This window comes from Oreochromis aureus, linkage group 18 (genome assembly GCF_013358895.1).
Source record: "Oreochromis aureus strain Israel breed Guangdong linkage group 18, ZZ_aureus, whole genome shotgun sequence".
In the NCBI taxonomy this organism is placed as follows: Eukaryota; Metazoa; Chordata; class Actinopteri; order Cichliformes; family Cichlidae; genus Oreochromis; species Oreochromis aureus.
In genome coordinates this window covers 32,135,658-32,160,535 of record NC_052959.1, presented here as the reverse complement: position 1 = coordinate 32,160,535, position 24,878 = coordinate 32,135,658, and the positions used below count along the sequence as shown (strand labels likewise).

General features: G+C 41.6%; 1 protein-coding gene across 1 annotated transcript in view; it reads left to right on the top strand.

Moving 5' to 3' along the window:
* tmeff1a (transmembrane protein with EGF-like and two follistatin-like domains 1a) overlaps nt 1-24,878 on the top strand; it is a 102,339-nt gene that overhangs the window by 57,400 nt on the left and 20,061 nt on the right. Inside the window, exons 4-6 of the mRNA XM_031735142.2 lie at nt 11,972-12,001; nt 23,307-23,403; nt 24,299-24,447. Coding sequence (XP_031591002.1) covers nt 11,972-12,001; nt 23,307-23,403; nt 24,299-24,447 — 276 coding nt within the window. The remainder of the gene's footprint in view (nt 1-11,971; nt 12,002-23,306; nt 23,404-24,298; nt 24,448-24,878) is intronic.

Genomic DNA, 24,878 nt, shown 5'->3' with positions numbered 1-24,878 from the left:
CGGTCTCTGACCCTGGACTTTCATAACCCTCCAGGTTTGGGAGGATTTTACTGACTCGTTCAGCGACTCGTAATTAAAATTGATCTGCGGCTGATTAACTGGCTCGTTCTCTGAAATCAATGTGACTGATGACGTTGTGCAGAGTTCAGAGGAAAAGCCGAGGACGAGCTCTCAGCGTTTGATGTTCAGTCAATTAAAAACATAATGACAGTGAACTCAGAAGGCATGAAAACGCAGCAGCAAGGCCGACTGCTGGAGCGTAATTAAAAGTATAAGTGAGGCACTTATTCGCATTATAAAAGCCAGAGTTTGAAATATGAGTTCTATGTTTGTGCAGAGAAATTATACAGTTTCTATTTAAAAGCTTAGACAGGTCTGCTGTGTTATCTTATTTTCAGGGAAATGAAACGTCTCTACATATTGTTGACATTGAGGATCTATATGTGTGGTTAAAATCAGTTTATGCTGAATAAATCAAATCAAATAGCTGCAGCTGTGATGACCTTTGACGAGTTCTGTAAACCTCAGGGATGTGTTGGTGTCCGATTCGCCGACACATCCATTGATCGGTTATTAAAGAGGACCTCCTGCATCAGAACCAACACCCACACAGACAAACAGCGACAAAACAAAGTGGAACAGAAGGTTTAATCTTCATCTTCAGCGCCCATCAATCGCATTTTCAAAACAAAGGGCAGCCGGTGCAATCACGACAAATACAACAAGCAGGAAGAATGCAGGCGGTGAGAGCTTCGTCCCTGACATTATATCGATGTAAATCAACAGAGCTTCCACTTTCTTTGTTTTTCTGATCGTTGGGTCGTTAAGATGCTGATATCAGTTATAGTCTTCAAAGTTATTTCCTAGCACACCACAACAGTAACTACTGGAGAATAGTTCAGTCTGGAGTATTGTTCCTGTTCTCGCATCGTTTTTAGGAAAGTTCTGTGCAAATAATCTTCCTGAGTCATGAAATAAAATCCTTCCACTTGTTTGTCGTGTCTTTGATCTGAGCTCCGTTTGCCCCTTATTTGTGTTAATCTCAATCTATATTCAGTCTTTGCCATTTAAAAACTGCGGTTGGTTAGTATTTGTTTGTTGAATTTCTCTTGTTTACTGATGATGTTTCGACTGACTTTCTAGTCCGAGCGTTTCCTGCTATGTCTGAGCCTCTCCTCTTTTTAATGTGCTGCAGTTCTGGCTCTTATTTTTGAGAAATGAAACAAGCCTCCAAAAACTATACAGTCCTTGTTCTCGCTCTCCTCTAGATTTTTATTGGCGTTATTCATGTGCAGCACATCTTTAAGTTCTTAAAACCTCACAGTGAAGCTGTAGCTCAGGGGCGCCTCATGTCCACACTCCACATATTTTAACCCTTCATTAAAGACTCACTCTTGGTCCAAATAAAACTTCAGTGTGGACGTCAAGCTCAGCGTCGGGTGTTTTGTACAGAAAATAACCATCTCAGATGTTCTCTTGGCTGAAGTTTGCCCCTCACACTTTTAACCCTCATCCTCCATCTTCCCTGTGCTAATGTCTTTATTTTAATATTAAATTAGCCTAGCTACAGCTCCAAACACTGCTGCTGTTTAGTATTCACTTATGCTCAAACTTGTGATAATACCATGTGGTTTAGTTTTTTTAGAAGTCTGGATCCAATCAGAACACAGTTTATCCTCTTTAGAAGGAAACTAGCGAGCTAACTTCCTGCTAACGTCTAACTGCTCTAAACCTCGTTAGTCCTTGTTTTCATCGATGCAGTCTGATTTCTGTATTCGTGGTCGTCTAATAAGTAAATTATATTACTTTCCATTTACAAAACGTCAGAACTCAAACCTGAAAACTTCTCAGCTTTAGATCATTTAAAAAAGAAGATTGTGACTCTTGAAGCTCTTTAGATGCCCAAAGTTTAGCCGTAGCATCTAATTTAGCTTGGGTCATTTAATGGTCGCTCCATGTTGGGCTCTGTTGTGACAGACACTTGTCTCATGTCCCCTTTCAGGTCTGTTTTACTCTGAAAGCCTGTGTAGCTCATTAAAACCACTCATTCATTATGTTTAAGAACTCAGATTACAGCACAAGGCCGACAGTATCCTGATTACTTACGAAGATCCTGACTGCTTAAACCTTAAGATCTAACAGATGGAGTTTTACTGCATCAGGACAATTAATACCACATTAACACTTCACACCACAGCCGTCCTGAAGCCATGATCATTACTGTGCTGCTGTAACCTTCAGTCAGCCTGTCCTCCAGATGCTGAACCCACTGCTCCCATTAGTGAGCTGCCACTGGTGCTAAGGTTTGGCTCACAGTTGGTGATCTGGCTTTCCTACGCCTCACTGGGAAAACCATTGCTTTAAGGTTCTGGCTATGTGAGCAGATGTGCTGTTACACTTAAATGTGAAAAAATATTGAAATTTGACTTTAATTACATAATTAAAAGTAGCAAACCATGAAAACAGGATGAGACCGTATTTACACAAACCTTTGGCCATATGCTGCGTTTCTACAGAGCCGTGTGTGAGCAACGAATCAGGTTTCATTTCCCAAAGGCTGCTGGTCTATCTTCCACAGCTGGATGCTCACCAGCCATCCATCACAGCCACGCTAAAGCACTAACAGGTTAGCGTTTTCCCCATCAAACACCCCGTAGATTCCCTGGACTCGGATGTCTCTGCAGGCCAGTCAGATTTTATGTCTCCTCTCCTGAGAAATGAGTTGTGGAAACTTATAGCAACGCCACAGCGGCTACGCTGGTGGTGGCGGTCAACTCCATCTGCAGGGGCAGTGGCCTGATTTCCCAGGAGGCATCGGCTGGTGCTCTGCTCTTATTACCCACTACACCGGAGAGCTTGTGCCCTCCACTTTCCTCGCCTCCCTCCTGGCCTTCTGCAATTTCCTCTCCCTGAGATTTATGCTTCCTGTAATTGGAGCGTTCGACGGCTTTGAGCCGAGGCAACCGCACGAAAGCTCGGCTGATTTTATTTCCCCGAGCAGGAGAGGAGATGGAGGAAATGCAGCGATTTAGGGTCCCTTTTTTTCTTAGAGAGCAGTGTGGGAGGTTACAGGAGCTGGGACGGCTGAGACTCCTCGCTGGGATCTGATCACAGGTCAGTGGTGGGTGTAGCTGCCCAGCTGAGAGCTGAGACTCCACATTAGCCTCAGGTCAGACTTATTACTCTTTAAAACGTTCGTTGTTGGCTTTCTGGCTTTATTGGCTGAGGAGAGCGGAGAGCAGAGCAGATTTCACAGCTGGAAGAAGATGATGTGACATTACAGACCTTTGAAGTTCAGACGGCAAACTTTTAAAGGGAACTTCTTCTGCTTTACTTATTTTCTGTCATATATATACTGTTCCAGTGGGTGTTCATATCAGATTATACCAAAAGTATCAAATAATGATGCCAGCAAATGTGGATATACTCTCAGGCTTCAGCCTGCTCTAAACACTCACACAGTCTTTACCCCACAGCCATAAACAGCTGATGCGGTAATGTCGTCATCGGGCGATGTGAGTCGGGATGGGAGTCCACATCTCCGAGGATCTCATCTGGACGACCAACTGCTCCAAGCTGGTCAAGAAGGCTCACCAGCGCCTCTTCTTCTTGAGGACTCTGAGGAAGAACCACCTGTCCTCAGACATCCTGGTGAACTTCTATCGCTGCACCATCGAGAGCATCCTGACCAACTGTATAACAGTCTGGTACGGGAACTGCTCTGCCTCGGACCGGAAGGCGTTGCAGAGGGTCGTGAAAACTGCCCAGCGCATCGCCGAAGCACCACTTCCTGCCATAAAGGACATCTACAGGAAGCGGTGTCTGAAAAGGGCTGGGAAAATCATCAGAGACCCCAGTCACCCATCACATAGACTCTTCACCCTCCTGCCCTCTGGGAGGCGCTACAGGAGCCTCCGGACTAAGACCACCAGGTACCGGAACAGCTTCTTCCCCACAGCTGTCAGACTCCTGAACTCTGCCTCCTGACATCTGACAGCCTCTGTAGAAATTATCCACACCCTCACTTATCTTAACTGCACTACTGTATAGCTCTGTGTAAATAATCATTCTGTACATACAATAATTTTTAACCTTACAACTGTTTACAACTTGCATAGTTCCCATTTCTGTATAACTGTATATCTCATATTTCTGTAAAGTTTTTTATTTCATATTCTATATAGTTTTTCATATTTATATCCTGTTCATAGCCTGTACATACCTATAGTTATAGAATATTCACAACATACTTCATACCGTGTACATTATAACATACCACAATAGACCCATTTCTGTAATATACTTGCATATCTATATTATTGCTAATATATATTGTAATATATCTATATCACGGCTAAAGCACTTCTGGATGGATGCAAACTGCATTTCGTTGCCCTGTACCTGTGCATGTGCAATGACAATAAAGTTGAATTCTAATTCTATTCTATTCTATGTGGACAACTAAGCTCGTGAATGAGGCGATATAGGAGCCTCAAAGTTTTACCATGAGTGGATCTACTAAAAGTTTAAATCTCAGTGCCCTTGACCTCAACTATGACAGCATCGGTGTGTCTGCTAGGAGGCTGACGGATGGTTGCCTGAGGTTTTTTTCTAGTCTTGGATCTGTGTGATGTCATAGAGAGGGGATATCCCTCATTAGTCATCTGAGGCACACAGCTGTGGCAGTGAACCCTTTTTTGTGTTGCACAGCCAATCAGAAGGAAGGCTCAAAGGGGGCAGGGCTAAAACGTGTAGTTTCAGACAGAGAATGAACTGAGGGGATGGACCAAGGCCCAGGAGCTTTATATTGTAAGATAAAGACCAATAAAGATGTTCACTAATTACAGATGACTAAATTATTGATGCGCTCCTGCAGCTAATGCAGAGTACTCTGAATCATCAGCGAGCTCATGATCCATCACAGTTCAGATTATTGCAAGTGAAACAACATATCTGACCTTTACCTTGATTGCAGTTTGGGTAAAAACTCATTAGTTTGTGCTAGTTTGATTAAATTTGGACCACTACTGTAGGAGAAGCAGCAATTCTGGAATGAGATTATTGATCCTTTAATTCAATTCAGTTTTATTTATATAGCACAAAATCGCAACAAGGCACTTTGTAAGATAAAATGCTAAAATAATACAGAGAAAACTGCCAAAATCAGACCAACCCCTATGAGCGAGCACGTGGTGACAGTGGGAAGGAAAAACCCCCTTTAAACAGGAAGAAACCTCCAGCAGAGCCAGGCTCAGGGAGGGGCGGCCAGTTGGGGTGACGGGAGGACAAAAGACACACCGTGCAGCCGTGTATAAGATAAATGAAGATAAATTATAACTGAATCAAGCTGCTCTAGTTTAAAGCCTTTAAGCTTTTCTTTGCTATGTTAGAGGACAGATATAACTACTGTTTTTGTTATTACTTTACTGTGTGTAAAATAATAGAATTAAATGGAAACAAATTAAAATAACTAATCTTGAAACAACAATACCCATGAGCCTCCAGCTCCAGTCAGGTGTGAGGGGGTATAAATATTAGGGCTGTAATTTAAAGACGGCACCACTGTAGCCAAATGTGTCAAAATGTGACCACATAAGAAAAATAATGTAGTATCTGAGGCTCTTTTTGTTTCATAGAGGCCACTCATGAGATAAGTCAAAATCTGAAAAAAACCCAACAGTTATTGTCTTTATTTATTTTTTTACAAGGAAGCTGTCCATAAAAGACTGTTATGCAAATACATGCAGACTGGTCTGTTCAGATTTTGCAGCAGGACCCTCGATGTTGCTGTTTCCAACCAGTAACTCCAACAGATCATGTGTAGCAGAAGCAGGTGCTTATGGGTGTTGAATCATTTCCTGCCTGATGGAACCTGATGTCTTTAGTCTGATTAAGTGGAAGCAGAATGACTCTCGTAGATCGGCTCTGATCGGCCTAAAAGGAGGGTGGCCTCAAAGAAAATGAGCTAAAGCAGCTTGGTTCAGTTTATCGAATGGCTCTACCGAGGTTCGTAAGATAAATAAGGATTATTTTGAACTGTGAGTCATGCAAAGCTGTTCTAGTGGAGTCCAATAATAAAAACTACGGAGGTGGAAATGAGCACAAGAGGTCCACTTTAAAAGCAAAACTGGACCTGGCTATCGATAGCATGTGCTGTTTAGTATGCAGGTGCAGTGAGCAGCTTTGGGACAAACATCAATGTCATTGATTTTCCTTCATGTTTATGTGAACCTGAGATACAAACAGGGCCCCGCTGGAGCCGGAATGAGCTTATCGATGGCCAGGCCAGCGTCCCCAGGAATTACGCCCAGTCCCACACCAGTCTATATCTGAAGCCAACATTTAGTGCTAATGCAGGAAGACTTGTGTCCTTTAGACAGCGAGAGTTTCGAGGTGTGGAGGCGCTCTGGATGAGGTGGGAATCTTTATTAATCTCAGATCTGATTCTTGGCCCAATTAGTTTGTAAATCAGTTGTTTGATCAATACAAAGACGAGCTCTTTGTCCACTTCATTATGTGTCAGAGCACTCGCCCTGCAGATGAAACATACTTCCCCTTTAATTAGGAGATAGCGTGGATGGAGTGTGCCGGATGTTCGAACGTAAAACCCTTTTTCTGTGTGATTATTAAAACTCACTGAGGTCTGAGTTACAACATCAGATATTGCTGACCTGTCACAATACAAGATCATTTGTTTCTTTTAGAAAGTGTCCAGTGTTCAGCTGGTTGTGGTTTTAAGGCCTTCATAGTTAATAAAAAGAAATTAACCTGCTTTCAGTCCTTTTTCTGCATTTAAGTGGTTCATCTTAACATATTTGCCGGGATTGTTAGTCTCCAGAGGATGGATCCTCTTGATTTTATAGGTTCTTCTCTTCACACCTACTGAACAGATTACAGGTGTATTTAACGCTCACCAGGTCACCGGGGAGCCAGGCTGTCGGGGAGGTTTTGGGTTTGGTTAACTTCCAAACCCTACTTAGTTATATTTTTACTGGTTTAAAGTTTAAATAAGCACTCAGTCATGATTAGACACTAAAAACTACTCAGTAAGGTTTCAGCACTGAAAAGAAGCTTAGATTAGGCACCAGAGTCCTCTCGCTTTGGTTTTAGCTTTAAAAACTAATTGGTTAGGTTAGAAAGAGAAGTTTGAGTTATAAGACGCTCATCAACGACAGTAACCCTGCTCATTAATAAACAATGACTTTGGAGCGTCATAACTGAATGCGTCAGGGCGCCACAGGACAGCAGACTAACTGTCAGGATGACAGCAGGCTGGTCATGACGTGAACAGTAAAGTTCATGTAGCTTTGGGTTAAAAACAGCAGATTGTGTTTAAATCTAATGTGAATTAAATGATCGCACCTACATCTCTCCACATCTGTCAGGATGTTTGAAGGAGGTGGATTTCAGCTCATCATTCGTCCTGTCAGGCCTCATTTGCTTTTCATTATTTTGCACATTAGGAACACCTTTTAATGATATTTAGCGTTTGGAAGCAGATTGATTTACAGATGTGGACCGCAGCAGAGAAAGCAGCGAGCTGCGGTAAAAGCCTCGGCCTGCTTCATTAACCACAGGGTCAGCCATGTTTCATTTCCTCAGCGGGTTTTATTGACTCTGCGGCTGCAGCGTCCGATTCTTCTGTAGGAGTTTAACTCTGTAGGAGTGAACGTGTCCACGCGGTTAATGAACAGTTACGTATCCTAATAATAATAATGATGCTTCGCCGTCTGTCGGTGGCTGACGAGGTGTTGAAAAGCAGCGACGCAGCTGAAGGTGTTTCACAGATTAAATGAAAGATGCTCTTTTTTCACTTCTCAGGATGAAAGTTGTTTTTTTAAATCCGAGGTTCTTTGAAGTTTATTGATCAGAAAGAGTTGGTGTCTGCGATCCAGTGTCCAGCGCAGTTACAGATTCTTTTTATCAGCTGGATCTAAAACCTAAAGCGTCTCAGTCTGATTCAACCTCGCATTCTTTCATCTTCTTCCTGTCTGCCTGCATCCCTGCTTTTTCAGGTTTGATCAAATTACAACAGTAAACTTCAAATTTGAGCTTTTCTTCAGTTTTTGATAAAGAAACAACTTGTTTCAAAGGTTTCTTTTATCCTATCCTGCCCTGACACCTGTGTGTTCTCATCCTACAGGGTAAAACAGAGTCATTTTCAGATGTTAGTGACATCTCACATCTCAAACACATCGCTGCTCAGGCAGACATTTAATCCCGTTTTAAACTGCTGCAAGCTGGAGGGAGGGTGGTAGAGCAAGGATACGGTGGTTCTCGTCCAGTATGACCATTTTGTGCTTTACTGTTTATTTTACTGCTCATTTGTTCAGTTTTCTGAATATCTCGGAGGAAATAAGATCCAAACTCAAGACTCTGAAGAAAAAACTGTTCAAAATCCAAGACCTCTGTCCGAGGCTGGGGTCGGACCAAGCAGGAATTTCCTGGGCTGAAAAATAAGCCAAGGATGGGACAGAGCCAAATTAAAACTATGTATACTGTCCACATGCCAGCTTATCTAAATAAGTGCTTTCTATAAATACTGTGACTCGGTATACTGACGGCAGTCACCTTTAAGAGCTGGATATCTGCGTTTCATCAGAACTATAAATTGTAAGTGGACTGATTTTTATTTAGCAGCTTTCTAGTCTTATTGACACAAAAATATCACATTCACAAACACATGACCCGACCATTTCAATTTAATTGAGGATTAAAGTTTATCTAAAGTCAGAAAAGGCAACAAAATCATTTCTAGGACACCACGTCTGCGTCTATGAAAATCAACGACTTTGACAAACTCAGTCAAGTATTAGATGTCCTGGGAATGACAGTGGACTATGGATTATTTGATCTTTTGTCACATCATATATGAATTAAACAGTAAAAACAGGTTCAGCATATTTCTTCCACCTGTAATTCCTTTCATTCCTTGCTACTTTGTTACCCATCGCTCTTTCATATACAGGCTAAATATGGCAGCAGGTCAGTGAGCACAGTGGGGTCTGACTGACAGTTGATTTCCTTGCATTTCCCAGCAGAGATCATTAGCTTCTGTTTTATATTCTTATTTCAACTTAGGCTAAATTGATTAAAAAAAAAAACCAACAACAACAAAACAACATGTATGACTTTCACTTGTGTTCCTTATTATTTTCCAATCTGTACCAACTGACTCCTCTCATTACCCACGGTGCATATATTTCCGTGATTTATCTTTCTTTGTCACATCTAGTGCAATTCTAATCATTACTTGTTATCAGTTTCTAAAGTGTGCTCTGCGCTCATGTATAACTAAATCTGCCTCCAGCAAATCAATACAGCTTTGTAATGTTTCGTTTATCTAATCAAATCCCTGATAGACCCGTTTCCAACAAACGTCTGTTTCAGGCTCTTGTTTTATAGGTCCTGATTAGATTGTAGGAAATCATACTAAACCATGAAGGACACAGAAGTACAGTTATAAATGTAATATTTCATAAACTCTATGTTGTATATTGTAACTTAAACATTGTGACTTCTCTGAAAGGCTGAAAGGCTGTGGACTGATTTGAAGAACTCAGGTCAGATTTTATGCTAAAATATCTGATGTTAGCTTACACATGATTGAATGTCAAACAAACGTCAGTAAAAGACTCCCAGCTCCCAAGTCTACATAACTACAAAAAACAAGCACTGCTGTGGCTTCAGGTAGCATTTGGCTAATAACAATGTTAGCAAGTTTAGCTAAAGTTAGCTAGCTAGGTGCTATGTTAGGGATCAAGCACCTTCTGACCCTAAGATGTTTTTCTGAGTCCTTTACTAGGAAGCAACTTCAGCACACTCGGGATCTTTTCATTATCTGGATTCTCTTATTGTGATATCAGCAAGTGGTCACATGAAGGTGGCTATCAGCTGACACAAACAAGCTGTAAGATTTCTCATTTAGCAAAATATGTTAATAAGGATGTGGTTGGCTAATTCATCCAAACACCTGGTATGGAGTATACTTTACTGTGAGTTACTTTATCAATTTAAGTCTAGCTAGCTGGCTAACTGTGTTTTGCTTCCTATGGTTATTATTATAAAAATATGTGATTGGAGATGCTATTTGGCTAGCTAGCCAAAAACTATTAGCTGACTTGAAAAACTTGGACATCAAACAGAAACTGGGAACGTTCACTTTTCGGCCTGTGGTTGCTAGATGGTCGCAGATCGGTCTACACTGTCTCTTTACACTTAATGTTATGTCATTAGCAGTCACATGACTGCAAAACGTGAATACTGGTCATAAAATAGTGCATCAAAGAGGAAGCCCCCCTGCTCACTGATTTTGGAAAAAGATTTAAACCCTCCACCTTGAAGATTAAATAATTTTCTCTTTACTAAATTAACATCTCCCTCACCCACTGATGTTTTTTTTTCCTTTTAAGGGGTTGAAGCAGAATCCCACCTGCAGTTTGCAACCAAACTCTTAACGTTTAATCAATACCACGCTGACAGAACCATTAATATCTGTACCCACTCTCGAACCATTTCTTCCTGCTTTCCCATGAAAAACAATCTCATCGTGACTTTGTAAAGAAGTGAAGCAGCTAAAGGTGAAATTTAATTGAACAAAGCAGCCGGTGTCCATTTCTTAATGCAGCAGCAGCTGCGTGCCAGAAACTCCAAACGTGGCGTCCATTTCTTAATTCGAGGCAGCCGTGCCAAGTTTTATGCTGTCAGTCAATTTCCTGATGGAGCCACAGGTCTGAGCCAACGAGGCGCCGCAAACACAATCCTGTTTATTTAGACCTGCTGCCAGAGAGGAATACACCCTTACATCCGCATACCTGCAGTACCATGATTGATATGTATTTGCTTTTTTAATGGATGAATGAATGAAAGTTGATCAATGAATACATGATCAATAGTCCTGATTTTTGGGTTCAGTACAAATGTTTACAGCTTCATGTGTCACATTGTATATGTTTGTGCCGGTTTAAACACTTGAATTATGTTTGAAGTATATTTTGGTTCATTTCTGTTCAAATTTAGAAATTATAAGCTCTTGGTTTTTAGCTCTTTTTAACCTCACCTGATGCCTTCAGGCACAACCCATTGGTAAATCTCATACATGGAACAATATTTAAGTTTGCAGTCCCCCTGAGTGAAATAGTGTTATTTTTACTCACTATGTGGTTTGATTTAATACTTGGTTTCAGTAAATCAAAGCAGAACCACTGAGGCTATTTACACAAAACAATAGATCACATTTTCTCTTTATTTCATGATTATCACTGAAAATAAAAATAAAAATGCATCACAAAATATACTTGGGTGGTCTATCCAAGTAAAGTCTATGAGCTCGGTTCTGCTGAAGGTCACTTCCTGTTGAAAGGAAGTTCTTCCTCTCAACCATCTCCAGGTTTTTGCTCGTAGGTGACTGTGTACTGATGCTATATTAATAGGTCTATATAAATATAAATGGGTCTGGTTCTTGTTCAAACCAGTACTAGTTAGTCCAGTCCACTGAAACCATTATTTATTTTCACTTATGGTGTAGAATATTTTTACATGCACATCTCTTTCAATAATGTTCAAAGTCCCTGATAATAGCAGTAACAGTGGTTTTAATACTGCAAACCTGCTCAAGCCCATGTTTGCCACACCAAAAAATTCATCATCAGTCAATAATGGAATTGATTAAAAAAGCCCAAAAATCATAAAGTCTTATGAATCCGTAACATTGAGGGAATTTGCATGTATCTGAAATCTTCCCTTGGATCTTCAGGGCTGCAAATTCTAGTCTGGTTTGCGGTGAATAACAACTTTATACATGAAGTTTGTAAAAGCACATATTTTAAATAAAAGATCTTTAGATAATAAAACACTAAAGGAACTACAAAAAAAATAAAAAGCTGCATGACTTCCTGTTCAGGAGACGGTTGTTTTAAGGTTTTGATAACAGGCAGAAATCTGACGGTTTGTGTCTCTTGTGTCTTCACAGATCCTGGTTCTGGTTCAGGAGACGGAGACGGTGAGTGTCTGTCTGTCACTGGGCTATTTAAAGATTTCATTTCCTGCTTCACTTCTGCTGCGGGTGAAAGTCAAACACAAATCAATTACAGCCGAGTCTTTATCTGCCCTGCACAAACATTAACTGCTTGTATTGTGAGCCGTCTGTGATATGAAGAAACTAATCACTGAGGTCAAAACGTGGCTGAACGACCCCTCCACGCAGAACCGTTAATTCTGCCTCTGTGAGTCCTTCTGTGCCTCTGCAGCCCCTCGCTGAATGTTAACTCCTCTAATAAAGGTTTCATTAAGTCCTCCCTGAAGAACGTGATGGTGGTTTCTGTCCTGTGGGAGTCGAGCTTAAAGCCTCGCTGTTGCCAAATTTGGCAACAGAGACATTTTGCAACCATCTGTGAGCATGGACCACAGTGTTTGTTGTTTAATTTGGCTGCTGGAGGGGTTTTAATTGGAGGCGGCTGCTCGAGAGGCAGTACCTCCACCATCCTCTGCCATCTGCATGTGGGTGGGGCCTCTGAGCAGCAGGAGATGGAAGAGCTGAGCCATGGAGGTGATTTAGGAAAACTAACTGCAGCTCTTTAAACATGTTCACACCTGTTAACCTGTTTCCTAAGAGTAAATCATGGCCACCTGTGACATGCAGAATAAAATTGTCTAAAACACACGTTTAGTTGTTTATTTTACTTTGTTAACTGTACATGTACACAAATCTGTGTGCATTTATGATGAGAATACCTCGTTTATATTCAAACATACAATTTCAAACATAAAAACTAAGCCTTTATGTAAGTCATCGATTGAGGAACGTAAACTGTGGTTAAAATACTTTACCGGTAGGTAACAAGCTTCAAAGGTCAGTTTTTCATGTATCACTCTGAGCCTGATTTTCATCAGTCTGTCTTCTACCACTTGTCTGGTTTGGGTACCGCAGGCAGCAATCTAAGCAGAGATGCTCCATCCTCCCACTCCTAAGCCACCTGCTGCAGCTCTTTTAGGGTGATAACTGAGGTATTCCCACCCCATCTGAGAGACACGCTGCTGAAAAAACATCCAAGCAACACTTTTTGATCAGATTATAGCATCATTTCAATCAAACATCTGTTGCATTGATCTGGTCAGTTAAGTATCAGAGGGGGTTGTTAATCAGTTTCAGCTGCTTTGGTGTTAATGAAATTAACAACTGGTGCACTAGAGGGGCAACAATGAGACAACCCTCAAACGCTGACATGTTTTCCCTCCTCATCTTTTTTGGCTGTTTTTCACTAGTTTGGCCGTCAGTGTCACTAATGGTATCATGAAGTGATAACTGGGCCCTACAGACTTTGCTCCTCCAGGATGGTACATCAATACGTGCCATTGCCAGAAGCTTTGCTGTGTCTCTCAGCACAGTCTCAAGAGCATGGAGGAGACTCCAGGGGACAGGCTCTAGGAGAGCTGGGCAGGGCCGTAGAAGGCCCTTAACCCATCAGCAGGACCGCTGTCTGCTCCTTTGTATAAGGAGAAACAGGATGAGCAGTGGCAGAGCTACAAAATGACCTCCAGCAGGTCACTGGTTTGATGTCTCTGACCAAACAATCAGAAACAGACTTCACGAGGGTGGCCCGAGGGCCCGACTTCATCTAGTAAAATTGTGCCATAGAATACCAGAATTGGCAGATCCACCACTGGCGCCCTGTGCTTTGCATGGGTGAGAGCAGATTCACCCTGAGCACATGTGACAGATGTGAAAGAATCTGGAGAACTTTTTAATGAAATCCAAACCCGACCCATTCTGCCGTTTATCTTAGTCAGTACCTAAAGCTCACGGACACAGAGGAGGATAGGAACATAGATCAACCAATAAACCAACAACTCTGCCTTCACAGCTCTCTTTACCACAGTAGACAATCTGTCCACCAATATCCTGCTCCACTCCTCCCCTACATATGAACCCTGAGATATTTGAACTCCTTAACTTGAGGCAGCAGCTCCTCTCCAAACTTGAGATGGCAGTCCACCTTTTTCATGATGGAAAACTGCTCCGGTGTGAGCTGGAGATTGATGCTTGCTGAATTCAGAAGGATCGCAATCTCTACTAAATAAATCAGAGAAAGTCCGTAGTAGGAAAAAATATGTCCCTGAAGTAGGCCATCAACTGGCAGAGTTTTCTAATGAGATCTGTTAGGTAAAAATTTTTACCCTATTCATGTGTAATGTCTGTCCTTTAAAATCTGAAAGGTTTCCTTCAGGACTGATAAGTTCTTTGTGACGAGTGATTTGAATGATTATGTGGAGATGTGGTGATTTTCCTTCCTCACAGATCATCCGTGTGAATAATTTGCACTTGATTGGGAGACATGATGATGCCAAGTCCTTCTTCTCCACTGTAATTTGTAATTTTCTTTGGGCTTTGCTGCTCTCATGTTCATTTTTTGAGGGTCAAATTGTTACAGCTCAAGTGTAAAGGCTTGGTTTTCTCTTTGGTAACTGACAAATGTGTCTGCACAAAGCTTTGGATTCAAACACAAAGCAGCAGACTTACGTTTGAATTTAACCATTCAACATATTTTTTACTTACACTCAGCTGTTTAAATATTTTGTTCATTGGGCCCTAAAAATGTATTTTCACTGTTGTGCTGCCCTACTGACAGCAGTGCAGCACAGAGTGACTCAACGAGGACGAGCCCATCTGTAGATGTTGGAAAAAGGAACAATTGTTGCTGTAAACCAGCTTGCAAACCTTTGTCCTTTCAAACGATGTGCAGTTTGTCAAAATCCAGAATGGGTCAGATTGTTTAAGCAGAGAGATTATTACTGTGTTTCTGTCCGAGCCAGAGCACAGTTTTCTCGTGGTGCGATTATTTACAAAGTCTCTGCACAATTGTAAATCGATTCCAGTCCATGCTGGGTGGATGTGGATTGTGCAGACGCCACTGACTGTCAGGAAATGAGCGCAAGTTTACCGGCACCGTTTGAGGGCCATTGGAAACATCACCACCCGTGTCGATGGGTCGTGGAACAAAATTCATCTTAAAGTCGAAGAAGTTGAGAAACCACATAGCTGTGATCCTGACAGTGCCATGCTCTGTAGGTGAGAAACTCTAATTGTAAACAGTGACAGTAGCTGTGAAGTTGTTCTTGTGGCCGGAGCGTTAGTACTGCGGTGTTACGGGACCGTGTGTTTGACCTGCTGGCTGAAGTTTCAGTTGTCTGAGAGCAATCCAGGACAGATTTACTGACTGAGAAAAATTCTATTTACCAAAGTGGATATAGGATTACATACATTTAGATTAGTGCATGAGTAAGCTCGTCTTTAGAAACTCGATTAACTAAAATTTCTGAGGTTGTAGAAACAGACATGTAGAGCTCTGCTTTAGATTGGTGTCAGGGACTAATCAAACATAACTCCAAGATTACTGGTGTTGAGGGCAGAGGACACGGCCTTCAGACGACTCCCAATCAAGAGGGTCATGATTTGGGGAACAGCAGCGGCACCACACAGTTTTAAATGGAGCGATGACCGTGGTGAGACAAAATGAAAGCTGCTGATGGAGGATCACACTCACCAAGAGACTCCCCTGAACAGGGGTGTCCAACTCCAGGTCTCGAGAGCCGGTGTCCTGCAGGTTTTAGATATAGGGCAACACACCTGAATCACATGATTAGTTCATTACCAGGCCTCTGGAGAACTTCGAGACATGTTGAGGAGGTAATTTAGCCATTTTAATCAGCTGTGATGGATCAAGGACACATCTAAAACCTGCAGGACTCTGGCCCTTGAGGCCTGGAGTTGGACACTCCTGCACTAGAAGATCCAAAACATCCATAAAATTGGGCTGCAGCATTCTTAAGTCTGGGACTGGATGTCCAGATAACTTATGAACCTTAAACTGTCCATTAACCAGTCTTAACACAAAGCTTCTGGTCTGCAAAGCCAGATTTAACCCTGTGTCAGGCCGTATATGAGCATACATGATGTGATTTATTTTCTCTCTCCATTCTTAACAGTTTGACATTTTATTTCAGTATTTTCCAGGTAATCTGCAAAGGAAAGGAAAAATCTATAATTTCAGTGCATGACCTTTTGTAGCAGTAAATTGCAGATGTAATAGCAGCTAAATAGCAGCTGTGATTTAGTTGTAAATTACAGCTAAATGGGATTTCAAAGAAGTTTCTGCTTCTTGGTACAGTCATTAAATATACATTTATTATATATGAGCTTTTGCGAAAATAGCTTTAACATTTAATATTAGATAAGGAAAGAAATATAAGATTCATACATTACTGAGGAAGATACAAACATAAACCATAAACAGATGAGAATCAACCAATAAAGTCGCATCATTTACAGGTCAGTGAGACAAATCTTTAACTAAAGCAAAGCCAACTCGATCTATAGTGCCTGGAAGGAAATCCATACTAACTTTATGTCTATTTAAGCTTTTTAACAGCTTAAATGCAACAAGCAAGAACATACCTGTATTGTGTAATCTACATCTAATTAGCAGCCTTAAAAAAACCTTTTAATGAAAGTTTTTAGTTAATAAGCTGGAAAATACAGAACCTGTGAGTCACCTCGGCTCACAAATACACAGCTGAATGTTTTTAAAAAGGCTCCGTAACAGCAGGTCACTGCTGTTTTTCACACCATTTCACAGGAGGAGTGAGTGCATCTGCTCGGGACTGATAAAACGAAGCCTGACATTCACAAACAACAACAAACAAATCAGCTGTACAAGCCGTGAATAATTCATCCAATAAATAACGTCTGCGTTAGAACAGAAATACCTCAGCCGCTCGAGTCACGCACAAGGTTTCATTTCAACAAACCCATTAACTTCTCTGAGACATTTTTGGCACTAAGCGTCAGCGCTGATCGCACAGTAGCTGGAATATAATTTATAGTTTTTAATTCTGTGTCACATTAATCATTTAAAGCTGCTCTTATTGTTTCCTTCCTTTGTCTTTGACTGTCACATCTGTCCTCATCCACAGTCATGCTAAACGTATTAGTTTCATGATAACAGACTCTGGATTAAACACGTGATGCTGTGGATGATTCACGGGTGGCGACCTGCTGCTTTCAGCCTCCACCCTGAGCTGTCAGTTTGATACTTTAACCTTTTCTGTCGACATCTAATTAGCCTTCTCCTGCCTCTGTAGTGTGTGTGTGTGTGTGTGTGTGTGTGTGTGTGTGTGTGTGTGTGTGTGTGTGTGTGTGTGTGTGTGTGTGTGTGTGTGTGTTGAACCTCGATGCCTCCTGGTCTGAAACTGAACAGATGTCAGCGATGTGATGAGGAGGAGGAGGATGAAGACCTGATCTCTGTCCACTTCTGGACACAAAACCGTTTTAAGGGTGGGATGATCAGAAAATCAGATTCAGTGGATCCCTTAGAGTTTACTGTTTCATATTTTCCGTGTGTTAAATTAGTTTTCATTATTGCTGAAGTGTGAATCGATTGTAACGCAGCTTAAAGAAATGACACCTTCCTTGACTCTCAGTTGCCTTGGAAAGCTTGAGGACTGATTTCTAAATGAAAGACTCCACAAAGATGGATTTTTCCACAGAAATCCAAACAGATGGGATGTTTAAAGCAACATCCACAGATCACAAATAACTTTTCATGAGGGCAAAAATAACCAGCTGATAACATCCTGGCGATGTTAACAACAAAGTTGTGGTTAAAATTATAGTTATGGTTAGCTATATTAGGTAGCTAGCTTTTTCTTTCTGTTATGGGTGTGTTTAGCTAGTGTTAGCTAACATTAGCCAGAGGATAGCCAGCTTCTAATGAAGCACGTGGGCTGATTTCTACATGTGGATGGATCCAAAAGATGTGACATTTAGCTGTGACGCCTTAATGTCAACCGTGGCTAACACTCGCTAACATCTATGAAATCCTCTATGAAAGGAGGAGACGTGACACTCAAAGTATCCTGAACTTTATAATATCTGAATGACAAAATTCTAAAAAAGCGAGACGTCCACTATCTCATAATTATGAGCTGTAACCATCTAAACTAGACTTATTTAGAGTCACAACAGTGAAACGGCTGTAGATGCTGCTGTAGAAAACACAAGTCTCTAAGATATCAACGTTTTATTTGTGATGTCAGGGAAAAGAACTACTCTACCCACAATTCTAAATTGAAACACTGATTTATCTGATTAATGGAGGTGGCTGTTACCATGGCAATGTTTAAACCCACCAAGGTCGGGCTGAGTGGCAAGCATGAAATTTGAGAAACAATTAGAGCGTTTTGATATCTTACTGAGAACATCTAATTGAAATAATGCTTACCCCAACCCTAACCATCAAAGATGAATGCCTAACCCCCAGCCTAAACCTAACCATAACCTAATTGTAACCTTGACACTAAAACCACATTTTGAGTCTCAAAAATGCCTTCAAACTCGTGAGGACAGGCACTTTGTCCCCAAAAGTGACTGTTGGTCCCCACAAGTATAGTAACATTTCAACTTTTGGTCCCCACAAAGCTGTATAAACAGATACGCACATACACAACAGAACAAAACTATACTAAACACTATGATACTGAAACACGTTGCATAAGGAAATACTGGAAGTCATTTGCTTTAAAATCCTGCATTTGCAGTGCATTATGGGATGCGAAGTTCCTTCACTGTTGAGCGCGGTTCTGTACACAGCCTGGTACCTGCGCATGTATGCATCTGTCTTTACATAAATTATGTACATGCATGCAGACACAAAGTCTCGTACACAGAGAGAACACCTCTTCTACGCCCATTCAATGATGAAACATGAAAATTCAGATGTGACACTGTGTGGATATGAGGAGGCTTTAGCTGTTGGTGCAGTCGCTGTGTGTCAGGCTGTGGGTGGAGACTGTGTGGAGCAGCGGCGTCCTGCTGTCAGCAGAGTCGAACAGAAACAAAGGAGCTTCTCTGCTGCAGATCCTCGTCAATCGATCGGCAGCCTCCGAGCCCCAGCTGAGCTCTCCGTGTTCAATACATCCACACACAGCAGGCCAATCTGTCAGCCAGCAGGCCCACACACACACACACACACACACACACACACACACTGCAGCGTCTGTCTTCACCAGTCATTTTAATCATGCTCTTGCTGTCGAACTCTCACAATAAGTGAGAAATAATAAGAGCGCGACCTCTCCATCCTTACTCATAATGCAGCTCTGTGTGTCTAGAGATGGACATAATAATATGAACATGCTACAGGCTGTCAAAGAGGCTTCGCCTTTTTTAATGAGTGGCCAGCTGTTTTCTGGCTGCCATACATTAATAATAAAACAGCAGCGTCTGGCTGTGTTAATAAAGCACAGAGGATAATACTTTAAATAACACTGTAATTGTTTGTTTTTTAAATTGTACAGTTAGGAATTTTAATTATACTTTTTTTATTTAAAGCTTCTATAAATGTGGCTGTAACGAGCGACACGAACACTGAAACGCCCTGTTTAGAGAAATCACATCACATATATTACATCTACAACTAAATGCTTTCTCTCTAGCATTCACTCTCAGATGGTTCAGTATCTTGCCTAGAGATACTTTGGCATGTAGACTAGAGCAACCAGGGATTGAACCACCAACCTTTCCTGCGCTACTTCCTGAGCCACAATCTTTTAATCCCAGCCTCTCTTAAACACACTGCAGCTCGCAGTCTTCGATTGCAGGCTCAGAATTTGTTCATTTCTTTAGAGATTGAAGAAGACGGAGGATGAAATCTTTCAGTCTGTGAATATTTCTATTCTTGCATTGATTTTGGTCTTGATTTGATAGTTTTTACAGTTCTTATTTACTTTGTTATGCATCGCTTTGTGACACATGTCTGTGAAAAGCACTTTATAAATAAACTAGACTTACTTACAAAAACTCAGATATTGCCACAGTCCTCCTGACCAGCTCCTGTTATGTGAAACAACATTTCACAGTAACGGTTGCTGATGTGCGACATGTGCGGACAGATGCTCGCTTCCTTTCACAGACAGACAAATGGAAATAAACCAGATATCATCATCGTTGAACTGACTGATGATGATCTGGAGTAATTAACTCACAACCTCTCACCTGCTTAAATTTAAGGGTTAAGGATAGATTTAGCCTGGTATCATCATCGAATAAACATTTCAAGGAAAGTAGTATGACGATGTGAGCTCTGTACCGTATATGTCTCCACTGCAGTGTTTGCTGTGGTTTTAAAGTCTGTGGAGACAATAAAAGTGTTGGCGAGTGCTCGAGACACCGGTGTGTTTATGCTCCTGTTACAGTCGTATTTCAAAGATGAAACTGTTGAAATTAAAAACTACAGCTGTGTTTGATTGAGACTCACTAGTTAACCTTTTGAACCAAACTGAATCCAGTTATTTAGTCTGTGGTTACTGTTTGGACCTCCACCCACCGTCCATCAGGTCTGGGTCTGCGGGGCAGCAGTCTAAGCAGCCGCGATCACTAAAGCACAGCTTGGCCTTCCACATCATTCAGGAACCATCAGAGTAGAAAATTGCTCAGAGGCTTTGTATGCATACGGAGGTCTTCCAGCATCCTAAAAAGCCGACATCATCATTCACCTTTCAGCCAAACCTAAAAGTTGATGATAAATCTGAGTCACTTTTTCAGCATCTTTTTAAACAAGTAATAAAACCTCGAGTTAAATTTGGACCAAATCAAATTAACTAAATCAGTGATTCCCAAAGTGTGGCCCGCAGCCCTGCAGTGGGCCATGAAGGTACTGCAAATGGGCTGCGAGAAGTCATTACAATAAACACTGACAACAATAATACAAATCTAGGATTCTCATAAAATTTTAAAATTGGAAGTAGAAAGGAACATATGATCTTTTAAACTTGGATACGAGGTAATCAGGTGGATGAATCTGATGCAGGTGCAGAATTAGATTAAAAGGATTATCATCTGATGTCATCCTAAATGAAAACCCTTCAGAATAAAATCCTCTGGGATTGGTTTCAAAAGCAACTTCTAGAGTTGAAGGACTTTTTTTACTTTCTATTTAAAGCTTCCTTGAAATCTTTATTCTTCCTTTTCTGATATTTTTATTTTAAATGTTACTAAATCTAAATCTGTAATAATCAGAGTAGACTGAAGGTTTAAAGATGAGTGTTTGGTGATTTTGTTCAACACTGTGATTGTGGAGTAAAGGCTCTCTTGCTTATACATGTACTCGTGTATGTACTTGGACGTATTGTTTTCAGTGTTTTTGAGGGTGCTGCTTGTTTGCAGTGGAGCTGCAGCTCTGATCTCACCTTTCTTTGGATTTTAAGGTTGAATAGATGTTTTAATGGCTCCGGGCGCAGCTTTGAGGATGCTTGTTACATTTCCTGCGGATTAATCTCCGTCCCCTTGATGGCTCTGAGCTTTTCCTCTATTACATGACAAAATTACACTTGATGAATCATGAAAACTGCTCCCTTGATGAAAGGCGGGTTGGGATAATCCCCGCGGCTCTTTGATATTTGATGCTGTGGGTTGTTACCGCCTCATCTGCTCTGAACTTGCTCCCTGCTGGAAAATAGACGCCGTCATGCGAGATGGTATTAAACGCATCCCCCTGTAATGGTAATAATAATAATATCATAAGATGATAACGCGTTGTCTCTGTTTCCATTTGGCCAATAAGCTTCGGGAGCCTCTTCACACGTTCAGCTGTGTCTGATAGAAAAGCGCGTGAGCCGTGTCGCGTGTTGATGGTGGAAAACGGCGCCTGCGGTGTTAAGGGCACGGCGGCGCTCACCGGAACAGAAGCTGATGTGAGCTGGAGGTTGTTTTGGAAATGAAATCAGGTTTCTGTTATGGAAAGATGTGCACAACTAATAATAATAAAAGCTAAGTATGAGGGGAAAGTGATGAATAAAGAGTTTCACAGCCAGCAGAGCAAAACAGACGGCGCGCTGAAATTAAAACGAGTTTTTTGGAGAAACAACAAGCAGAGTGTCGCAGGTGAATAACGGCACACTTTTCACAGTACAAGCTCTCATCTCCGCTCCTCAGTAACAGTGTTCAACAACACCTCTTCACTGGTTCCTCCTTTACGGTGAAGCTGAATTTATTCAGACGTTATAACTGTGTTTAAACAGTCACAGGTCCTGGGTTCATGTATAGGAAGAGCAAACAGGTCAATGTCTGGTTCACCAGTACTCAGTGTGACACAGAGGGCCTATTCTGCTTCACCTGCAGTATGAAACAAGCTGTTTTAGCTCTCTTTAAGGCACCAGATAAACAGAAGGTGGGTGGGACTTCCTGTGCCTGAGATGACCATATTAGGGAAATCCCCTCTCTTTGCTCTCATACAGAGTTAAGAGTAGAAACAAACCCAGCATGTATCAGTTCAGGCCTTGAACTTTTGGATCAGAGTGAATCACTGTGAACTGAGTAAAACTGTCACCACCAGGGGCAGCATTTCAGCTAAAAATGTTCATGTACTCGTCTGCCTAATTCAGGGGTGTCCAACTCCAGGCCTCGAGGGCCGGTGTCCTGCAGGTTTTAATATCACCCTGGGTCAACACACCTGAATCCAATGATTAGTTCATTACCAGGCCTCTGGAGAACTTCAAGAGATGTTGAGGAGGTAATTTAGCCATTTAAATCAGTGTTGGATCAAGGACACATCTAAAACCTGCAGGACACCGGCCCTCGAGGTCTGGAGATGGACACTCCTGGCCTAAGGTTTGGCCCCACAGGAATAAAAACACCGGTTGCCCATTTCCTTTCTGAGCTGCAGTGACACTCGAGAAATGTGAGACAAACCAGAAATGGAAAATGCTCACCTTTAAGGTGAAAGCTGCACTTCTTGAAATGTGCTGGTTTCAGTGGTAACACACACTTCCGTCATAGTAGAAGTTGCAATCACAAGGAACTTTTTGGTGCAACAGTTAGCTTCCCGTTAGCGACTGCCAGCAACCCGTCGTAATGCACATTTTTCCCTTTCACCCAGTGGTTGCCAGATAGTCGCCAACTGGTTGGGAAACAACATTTTCCCGTCGCGACCGGAGATTGAAACGGGGTCCTGTCTCAAAATGACCCCTAAGGAATCTAATGTGTGTGTTCCTTTATAAAAAAAACCTCCATATAGCATAACTACATGATACCAGTGTGTGATAGTATTTTGTAGAATTTTCTTCAAAAACTGAGCTAATGCTTCCATGACTAATATTGGTACATATTGGTATAAATCACTGCTCACTGCACCGTCTTCTGGTCCAAAAGGGGTTTACAAAAAGTAACTTGAACTGTAAAAAGAAACAGATTAATAATCATTATTGTTTAAAGGCCCAGTCATTCTTAAAGTTTTCTTCTTTGCACCCCTCAGACGACGAGGGCTCAGGCTCAGACGTCGGGAAGAAGTTCACCAAGTGCAGCACATGCAAATACGGAGCAGAGTGTGACGAAGACTCGGAGGACGTCTGGTGAGTGTTCGACTCGTAACATTCATGCAAAGCTCACCCATGAGGTTTGTGTACTGTAAATACAAACTGACACCAACAACACCAAAGCTTCAGTCTCCTGTTGTCATCGAGGGAAACCTTCTGTTTGTGTGCAGCAGCCAATCATAGAGAGTTATCTTACAGGAAGTAAAACAGCTGGTTTCAGACAGGATAAACTGAGGCCCAGTATGAGATAAAGAAGGATTATTTTGGGCTGTCAATCATGCAAAGCTGCTCTAGGACTAACAAATATGACACTGGAAAAATCCACTTAAATAAAGTGCAGATGAAAACTGAAGTGAGGCTTTTACACACTTACACTGCAAACTTTGTTTGAGAGATTTACAAATAAGATCCATCTCCAAGGCCTTTTGACTTGTGTAGTTGAGGTAAATAAAGGTCCTGATTTCTATGTGAGCAAAATATTTGTTTCTCTCTGTGAGGTTTCCTCCATATTTTTACCTATAAGTTGTTTTTTAAGGAAGATTTTCTGATCTGATTAAGGACAACAGGCTTTTTATACTGTATCGATTGCAAGACCCTTCCAGGCATATTGGGCTACATAAATGAACTCGACTTGACTTATTAAGTGTAGCGAAACAAGACTATAAAATCGACTGAAATAGGAGTCAAAAAGTTCTTTTTTTAGGTCCCACCATTGAACTCTGGGAGTAAATTTGAAACCATTAATCACGAGTGAAGGAGTTCTTGAAAGGGATTGAAATTAGTTCTTTGTATCTGCAGCCGGTCTGTGGAGGACTAATGAGCAGCATCTTCGTTCCTCTAAACGCACTTCAGTTAATGATTGTGTGGCAGAGACGCATTCAGACTGAAGACACAACATTTATTCTCCTGACTCGACTCCTCTCTCCTTCAGGTGCATATGTAACATCGACTGCAGCGGTCACAATGAAAACCCGGTGTGCGCCACTGACGGAAACTCCTACAACAACCCCTGCCTGGTCAGAGAGGCCTCGTGCATGAAGCAGGAGCAGATCGATGTCAAACACCTGGGCAGGTGCCCCGGTAAGGCGTAACGAGATTACACGATTGCATTACACGAGCTCTGTGGGCAGTTTAAAGCTGCTCAGGTTGATGCGTTGAAGCTAATCTCATCTTAAATCACAGAATGAGGCTGTAACTGTAACTCGTTTATGACTGACTGCATGCTGAAGCAGAGGTGCTGATACAGTAACACGATGCAGTTTTATCAGGCTTGTTGCAGCTTAGAGTTCAGTCCCTCTAAGGCCTGTTTAAGACTGCAGAGAACCCTGTCGCCCAACCCAGACTCTCTGCAGTCCTGTGAAGAACTACACCCATGATGCAGTGCTGTGTTAAACCTCCTTCAGCAGCAGTAACTTCTGCATGACGTTATCAGTCTCTCACGCTCTTCTTTACAGCGTTATTTCACTTCACTGGTTTTTGCAGCATTCGTTTATGCAAAGCTCTCCTGAGGT